We start from the raw sequence: 8,851 nt of genomic DNA, 5'->3' as shown, positions 1-8,851 counted from the left end.
GGATTTTTTCATTTTAGACACACCTAGGTTTACTCATTTGATTAGTAAACTAATTTATTGCTATTACTGAAGTTTAATTGCTCAAATCATTCAACCTAAATATTAGTAACAGCAATGTTCACTTGTAATTTATTAGTAAGTGACACTAATAAATAACAAATAAATTAATAACTCAGTCAACAACTGATGCTACTCCCCACATATCAAATGTGATGGGGATTATAAACAATGTGTAACAGGTGAATGACCTGCTCACACCTCAGATCAATGACAAACACACAACTGTGAATGACTGCTCTCCACTGATACTTCTGCTGTTTTGCCCTAACACGACTAGAAATGCCATCAGTCAGCTGGCAAAAAGTCAGTATGTCAAGGTGACCCGATAGCACTGGACACTGGTATTTCCACTAAAGCAGGTGTTGGTGTCACTTTATTCTCAGTCATGTTTACAGTAATCTCTACCCCCTCTCTGACAGGCTAAACACACCCCTTTCTCTTCCAACCAGGGCTTGTAAAGCAAGTGACATGCATGTTTATAGCTGTCATTCTCTCGGCCTGGAGTACACTCAGCTCTGTTTTGACTGATTGGAGGAAAAGCTAAAGGAAAGCACACCCATTTTCTAGAATGAAACCCAAGAGCTGTAACCTTAAATGCCATGTTAACACTTGTCACAAAAAAAAGTCTATTACACAATGTAATTTTATCAAGATCATTTAGTTAAAAGTTCACTTAAAGGGACAGTTCACTCAGAAATGAAAAATCGGTCATGATTTACTCACCCCCATGTCATTCCCAGCCTGTGAGAAAAGAAGACATTTTGAAGAATTAATTTTTGTTCATACAATGAAAGTCAGCGGGGTCCAGTGCTGTTTTGGACCTCATTGACTTTCACTGTATGAACAATGAAAGGTTTGGAATGGAATTAGTGTGAGTAAATGATGACAGAATTATAATTTTTAAGCGATCCATTACTTTAAAACGATTGAGGTGTGTAAAAATGCAGACAGGTTGCATATATATTATTTGTCACTCCTTTCGCTGGATCCTTCTGTTTACACTGTCCATCCATACATCCACTAGATATGGCACCTTGTTCAAGACAGCTAAAAATGGGGTAAACCCATCACGCCATCTTTGTACAGATCCTTATCCTCCAGCAGTCTGAATGTGACATGGTCACCATCTTCTTTTCACCCTGAGAGCAGTACTTACGCTAATACAGTTTAGCGCTTAAAATAACCACCCATACACGTCCATGTGACACTCACAGTCTCAAAAGCATCCAGCACACTGTCATTGGGCCAGACACCCGTGATCATCAGAAATAAGAAGAGGGAAAGGTGAAGTCTTATACAGTCTTGCGTGTCTCATTGCCTACTTGCGGAAGAACTTCAAGTAAACCACCCCTGCCAAGATGGCCAGCTCCATGATGATAATGACTGATAGTAGCAGTTTGTTCGTCACCAGTCTGTAATGACAGGAAAGGAAGAGGTTTGACACAGTATATTCTCAGAAAGAGATTTGGAAACAATTATAGTGACGTGAAATGTTTCGTAATAGTGTAAGTCTCACCGCCTGGACATTGCGCGCAGGATTTTCCTGCTGCGGCTCAGGTTCTCGCCAGTGTGAACCAACTGATGATGGAGTAAGAGAAGAGAAATTGGGAGGGTAAGAGCAGAGAAAGAGAAGAAGAACATTTTGCTTGTGCAGTTTATTATCTGCTTGTTCAACAACAATAACAATGGGCGCTGGTCTAGATAGCTCTCCCTTACTCTGTCTCTGGTGCGGTCCAGTTGTTCTCTCTGTTCTCCGAGCTCCTCGATGATGTCTGTGCCAATCTGGTCTGTCTCTGCCGCAATCCGTTGACTTCGCTCAATACTCTTTGACGCATTATTTAGAGACTCTGTCCCCTGGATAAGCAAAGCACGCTGAGACTGCAGATGAGTCTGCAAAAACAACAATTCAAAAATTAGTCACTGTTTAACTAAGACCTGCAGCATACTCAGTTATAATACCAGTGTAAACCATATTCACTCATACTTACTGACATGAAATACAGACATTACTTCAACAGAGCACAATTTTCAGTTTTTTGTTCAAATTTTTTATTGATTGGAATGTGAAATTCATAATCATAACAGTCAAACAATTTAGTCAGCAGGCAAGGGAGTGAAAATATGTTATGAAGCGTTGGCATTTATTATGGAAAGAAGAACCAGAGCTGCACTACCAGGAACATCTTATCTTTTCCAGCTTCAGAAAAGACATAGTACCTACAAGCCATTGACAAATACCTGGAGGTTTGGTGGACTTTCATAGAAATAAGATCTTCTATTTAGCTAATAATGAAGAGAAGGCTAGTACATCTAACCGGCTAGAAGAAAACCAAGTCCAAAACTTTGGGAATTCTAAAGATTGCAGTCAAGGCAGACATCAACCTTGACTTGACTAAATATTTTGAAAATAGTCTTAAAATAGTTATGCCAATAGTTTTGAAGCATTGTAAGTACAATTTTTAAGATAGACCTACCATAAAAACAATATATTGATAGATTACAGTTGATTAAATAGAATAAATTTGTACAGCCATTTTTTGCCAAATCTATCCATCTACAAATATGTCTGTGTATATGTGTATATAGCTAAAAAGATAAAGATAATTATAGATATATTTATAATAATAAAAAACAAAATAATAATAAATATAGATAGAAATTTTAAATTATAATAGACTTATATAGTGTAATTAAAAATATTATATAATAAATAATATAATATTATATAATACATAATATAATATTATATAATAGTTATATAATGTATCCTTGTTCATGGTTCATTTACTTTATTCACAATGCATCATGGGATGAGTCTTTGTATTGTTGTTTGATTTTCAAATACTTTTTTGGCTTGGATTCAAATTATATAATGCTGTAATTTATCTCAGTGCTGATTGATGTGGTTCAAAACTTGTCTTGTCTAGAATATCTTACTGAAGAAAAGTGAGCCGTAATTGTTGCTGACTATTGCTCTTTTGACTGCCATTGAATGCCAAGTGCTCAAACACACACATAAAAAATACTCATAAATGTCCACTCAACAGGAAGCATATTCTCTTCTTTTCAGGCCTTTCTGATGACTGTCACTTCCTCAGTTTCAAAGAGTTTAGAAACAGGACTCTTTGGACATAATGCATGACCTTGCTCAAGGCAACCTTGTGCGTACGCAATAAAGAAAAATCGCTCCATTCCAGTGCAACAGGCATCTTTGTTTGTAGAGTTTTGTGTGTTTATGGCAAACCAGTTGGATCTGTTTTAGATCCTAGGTAACCAGTTTTATTTTTTAGAATTATATAACACTGACACAATATACACAACTGTCAAATATTATCCTTATATTGTAATCATTATAAGCACAAGTTGTAATATTTGAAATACGTTTGCTGTGTCTACTAAACTCAATATATTAAACAATACACTACAAGTCAAAGGTTTTTGAACAGTGTTTTTTTAAATGTTTTTTTTAAAGAATTTTCTTCTGCTCACCAAGCCTGCATTTATTTGATCCAAAATACCGCAAAAGCAGTAATATTGTGAAATCTTTTTACTATTTAAAATAACTGCTTTCTATTTGAATATATTTTAAAATGTAATTTATTCCTGTGATCAAATCTACATTTTCAGCATCATTACTCCAGTCTTCAGTGTCACATGATCCTTCAGAAATCATTCTAATATGCTGATTTGCTGTTCACAAAACATTTTTTTATATTATTATTATTATTATCAATATTTAAAACAGTTGAGTACATTTTTTTAAAAGAAAGATCCAAACATTTATCTGAAATCAAAAACTTTTGTAACATTATACACCATCCCATCCAAAAGCTTGGAGTCAGTATAAATTGGGGGGGTTGGGGGGGTTATAGAAATTAATACTTTTATTTAGCACAGTTATTTTACATAGTAAAAATATTTCACAATATTACTGCTTTTGCTGTATTATGGATCAAATAAATGCAGGCTTGGTGAGCAGAAGAGACTTCTTTAAAAAGCATTAAAAATCTTACTGTTCAAAAACTGTTGACTGGTAGTGTATATGTTGTAAAAAGCGATATATAAACAAACTTCATAACAGCATTACCTGTAGCCTGAGGTGAGCAGGCTGTTACTGTGAATCACGTAACTTGTGGAATGCAAGCAACTTTAAGGTGTGTCATTAAAAAACACACAGGGAAGATAGAGATCTATGTGCATCCTGTAGGAATACCCATTTGTGGTGGTGCAAAAGGGGGGTTGTTTTGTAGCCATTTCTAGCTGGATGAGAACTAGATCCAACTTGAAAGATGTTGAAAATTTCTAGAAATCAAGTCGTGACCAAGAAAGCATAAATTTAGCTTGAAATCAAACACAACTGCCGCTTTAAGTATGAAGCAGCAAGAAAGAAGACAAATGTTTTCTGTGTAAATCAAATCAAAGATGGTCAAATTTGTCTATCCTCAGTAACACAAGTTTCTCATTATATAAATTTGTTCTCTGCTGTCTTTAAAGGGTCAGTACAACAAAAACAGAAAACTGTCATCATTTGCTTAGCCTCGATGTATGACCTTCTTCCACCATGAAGCATTTTGTGTTCCACAAAAAAACAGAAAACTGTCATCACCTTCTAACCATAACCTTTTCAAATGTACCCGAGTGTGTGTAATTCATGACAGAATTTTCATTATTGACTAGATAGATAGATAGATAGATAGCTCCTTTTCGTGAAGGACTGGTAAAACTCAACTCACACTCTGGTCATTCTGATTGGCATAAATGCCTTGTCTGCCATCTCCAATGTGACTAGAAAACCCTGGTGTTGCTGAGAGGCGTATTTCTCTCTGCAGTTTGGCCAGATCTCGTCGGTACAGTCGAATCTTTGTTGACATGGGGGTTCGGAAGGATGATGGAGCACCAAACAGCTCCTGTTCCATGCCCTGAAGCTGTGAGAGACATCGCATATTCACTGATAAACTCAGAAGAGGCGGTCAGTCGGTTCTCATGTTACTGTGTATTTACATACACTATCATTCAAAAATCTGGGGTCAAAAAGTTTTTTTTATATTTTTGTAAGAAGTCTGTTATGTTAACCCAAATCAGCATTTATTTGATGAAAAATACAAAAATAAATATAAATTCTTTATAACATTATAAATGTCTTTACTGTCCATTTTGAATCAATTTAAAGCAACCTTGATTTTTAAAAGCATTAACTTCTTTTTAAAAATCTCACTGACCCCAGACTTTTGAACAGAATAGTGCAAGAAAGAATAATATGAATGCGCTAATGTCCTGTGTAATTGTTTTGTAGAGCTGCATATACTTACATTTCCCATTTAAATTACAGTAATGTCATATACAATTTAACAGCAGTACAATGCAACAATAGTAACTTGTACAGACAATGCGATTGATTCAAAACACTTAACACTGACTGGTTTGTATGTCCTGACAAGACAGACTGACACTGGTTGTCTGAAGCACTACTGCCACCTGGTGTTTAAAATTCAATAGTACAATAGTCTATCATTCAAATTAAACACAAATTGAATGCAAATCATTCAAAACCTTCACTTTCTCTGCTCCTCTCTGGTTGAATGAGCTGTCAACCTACACCCAATCTGCTGAGACCATCACAATTTTGTTTCCTCATCTAGATTTCTAATAAACTTGGCATGGTATACTACTATGAATACAGTTGGCTTTGTGATCAGTTAGTTGCTTGTTATGTTTCCTTATTTGATTGTCGCATTGGATAAAAGCGTCTGCAAATGTAATGCAAATGTCCTCAAGGTTGTCACTATTTAAAAGTATATTTTTTTATACAACAGTACTATGTCAATGCCAAAATATTTTAATAACAGAATATCATGAAACTTTCCCATCATTAAAGGCACAATATGTAATTTTCACCAAAATCTTCCCACACAGTGACGTAGACATGTGGGGGCGTATTAGAACAAGCCGTTTTAGGTAGGCGTGGTTGACTCTTATAAAGTTAAAAGACTTTTATAAAGAATACATTATATACAAGAACATTATATTAGATAATGTAAGTACACAAGTCAGCAAAATATATAACACTGTTCTAGTGGTTTTTGGATATTTTAATAAAAAAAATCTTACATATTGTGCCTTTAACAACTGCTTAAAGCTAATGACAGCTGGCAAATCAAATGTTATTTAATATATACAGAGAGAGAGAGAGGATTTCAGAAACTTACAAATTACTATAGAAATTTCCACTTGACTTTTCTAAGCCTAATAATCATAATTTTAAGATTGTGTCCAAACTTTCAACCTATACTTTCAGCTAGTAGTGCCAATCCAGACCGACAACTAACTTACCACTTCTTCAGCCTCTGAAACACGCTCATCAAAGTCCCTGACAATCCTCTTCCTTTCCTCTGGACAACACAAAAAAAGTAAATTAATCTCAATAATGTGTTAGTATTTATATACCATAATAACAACATGCAGATTACACTGAGACAACTGACACTGGTTCATAATGTTGAATCTGTAGCCTTTTAAGGCACAATAATAATAATAATAATTTTGAGTGAAAATAATTTGAGTGAAAAGTTTGAAAAGAAAAAACTTATGCTTAAAAAATATCAAATCCGTGTTTCTGTCCTACACTCTTCTATATCAGTATATGCACTCAACTGTCTGAATACTCTCTATGAGTCCACAAGGCGAACAATATAAACATCTGAAACGTCAAATCCTGCTGTCATGATTGCGTTATAGATATAAAGAGTTTATTTACCTCCCTGGCACCTCTGCGCTCGTTCAGGCGTCAACTTCACTTCGTCATATAGAGATCTGTACATCTCATGCAGCTTTTCAAACTCCTCAGTAGACATATTGGAGCGACTATATCGAAGCCTAAAGCAAAGAAACGGTAGTTCTCGAAGTCAATGAGAAGATAATAAAAGAAAAGCAATTTGGCGTTTGTTGTTGTCTGTAAATAGTGAGAAAAATCGGCTTTTCAAGCAATAACAAGATCCTCGGGACAGCAGCAGACGCTTCCTTGTCGGACCTCGTGATTATAGATGGCTTTGTTTTTGCCTGAAAACAAAAAGAGGGAAAAAAGACCCAAGACTTTATTTAATAAAATATAAACACCTACAACGCAGTTATATAATAATATTTATGTATATTACTTATACTTTAAGATACCTCATATTGCTAAATTTAACAAACGTGTGGGACTGTTCAAGAGGGCAAACATATGGACAGCTTGCGTCATAAATACTTTGTGGGATCTGTAGTTTACATTTTCCAATAAACCCAAGTAAACAGGTTTTGGAAATATGATCGGCCAGTCTACACTTCAACTGAGTGACAGAGGAAAACGCGATCACATAATATTATCTGTAATTAACTTGCATAAACGACTGATAAAGATTATATTATGGCTTAACCCAAATAAATAAATAATAGACGTTCATATTCGTTTTTACGATTTTAGTTCCTGGAAAAAAATATTTAATTTTATTTTCAAGACACTTTATTGCCATTGTTTAAATCACACACACACAAGAGACATGTAAAAAAACATTATATTTAATAAAAATATTACAAAAATATAGTAGTAAATGTAACTAAAATAATAATTTTAAAATAAAATAAATGTTCAACAAGAATGACATCCATGACATGAAGATCCATACTATTTTGTTGTCCAGAGCATGGAAACTACAATCCCATCATTCCCTGGGATCACAGCTGTAGATGTGAGTGGGAGGCTGAACACATTCACACCGACAGAGACAGACAGGAGTAAAGCAGGCTGTTTCATGATGCTTATGCTCGTGGTTATTGCGGCTGGTTTAGGGGTGGTCGCGCTGATTTTAAGGTTGTTTTCTCCTCAAATCAGGTAAGCAATTCTGTCTTTTTTGTCGAGAAAGCTTCATGCTATTCAGCCCCATTTATTTAAAAAAGACTGCATGCATGCATACATTCAGTCAGTCAGGCAAGATTCATACGTTCACAAGAGCATAATGTGCAGAAGGGATGAAAACATTATGAGGTGAGACTACGACTGAAATCCCGGTCTATGGATGTAAAGAAAGCATTGCAGCCACTGAAGCGTACAGCCCAGAGCAGTATGAATTACATTAAAATCCGGTTAAATAGTCACAACTGTTAATCGAACCAAACACGACCTTTAAACAACAGGTAACACATTATACATTTAACACGATTTTATTTACTGCGAGTGTAAAATGCGCTTGCCACTATGTTGATTGTTGTCCCGTGGTGGACCCGCCTCCACTTGACATGAGCTGCTCTAGAAAGCGACCAATAGAATGGCAGCCTGGGCGGAGTCGCCCCGCCCATCTGCGTTACGGCGCTGCGTCATTGGCTCCAGTGTTTGGTGAAAGCTTTCTGCGTGGGATGGAGCCCTTAACAGCTAGAAGTGTTGGCTGAATGCATATAATTATTGTTTAGGACTGCCTGTTCTGAAAAAAAAAAAAATCAAACTGAATACAAAAAAATATTTTTTTTTTCTATTATTATACTACGATTATATAACTGTACTGTATATACACACACAACAAACATAGTACAGGTATACAGTTAGTTATAGTACAGTTCTCAATATATATAGAAAGAGAGAGAACTGTAGAGAACATGGAATGACAGAACAGTTGCCTGGATGAGCTGTTAGTTAGATCCTGCTTCAGATATTTCAACCCTGACTGCCTCAACTGACCAATCAGACATCCATGAATAAACGTAGTATTTTCGCCTGTTTTTAGCCTTTCTGTTCTGATCTTTATAATATATTTTAATGTTT

At 35.4% G+C, this 8,851-nt stretch overlaps 2 protein-coding genes across 3 annotated transcripts in view; one reads left to right on the top strand and one right to left on the bottom strand.

Moving 5' to 3' along the window:
* Nucleotides 1–793: 793 nt before the first annotated feature.
* The window catches only part of LOC107655020 (vesicle transport through interaction with t-SNAREs homolog 1B-like), a 9,869-nt gene continuing 1,811 nt past the window's right edge, over nucleotides 794–8,851 (bottom strand). Inside the window, exons 1-7 of one of the 2 annotated variants that reach the window (XM_016442413.1) lie at nucleotides 7,228–7,287; nucleotides 6,815–7,116; nucleotides 6,391–6,449; nucleotides 4,794–4,985; nucleotides 1,777–1,950; nucleotides 1,577–1,638; nucleotides 794–1,472 (exon numbers count right to left, since the gene is read on the bottom strand). In XM_016442413.1, the coding sequence (XP_016297899.1) occupies nucleotides 1,379–1,472; nucleotides 1,577–1,638; nucleotides 1,777–1,950; nucleotides 4,794–4,985; nucleotides 6,391–6,449; nucleotides 6,815–6,911 (678 nt within the window). In that variant the 5' untranslated portion in view covers nucleotides 6,912–7,116; nucleotides 7,228–7,287 and the 3' untranslated portion in view covers nucleotides 794–1,378. Of the gene's footprint in view, nucleotides 1,473–1,576; nucleotides 1,639–1,776; nucleotides 1,951–4,793; nucleotides 4,986–6,390; nucleotides 6,450–6,814; nucleotides 7,117–7,227; nucleotides 7,288–8,851 lie in introns of those variants that run through there. The other variant, XM_016442412.1, reaches the window with a different exon arrangement.
* The window catches only part of LOC107655021 (retinol dehydrogenase 11-like), a 4,474-nt gene continuing 3,402 nt past the window's right edge, over nucleotides 7,780–8,851 (top strand). The window contains exon 1 of the mRNA XM_016442414.1: nucleotides 7,780–7,927. The gene's annotated coding sequence lies outside the window, so the exon portion shown is untranslated. The remainder of the gene's footprint in view (nucleotides 7,928–8,851) is intronic.

The sequence above is a fragment of the Sinocyclocheilus anshuiensis genome, unplaced genomic scaffold (genome assembly GCF_001515605.1).
Source record: "Sinocyclocheilus anshuiensis isolate Anshui unplaced genomic scaffold, SAMN03320099.WGS_v1.1 scaffold487, whole genome shotgun sequence".
NCBI classification, from domain to species: Eukaryota; Metazoa; Chordata; class Actinopteri; order Cypriniformes; family Cyprinidae; genus Sinocyclocheilus; species Sinocyclocheilus anshuiensis.
The sequence above is the reverse complement of the archived record's forward strand: the minus strand, read 5'-3'. Positions and strand labels throughout refer to the sequence as shown.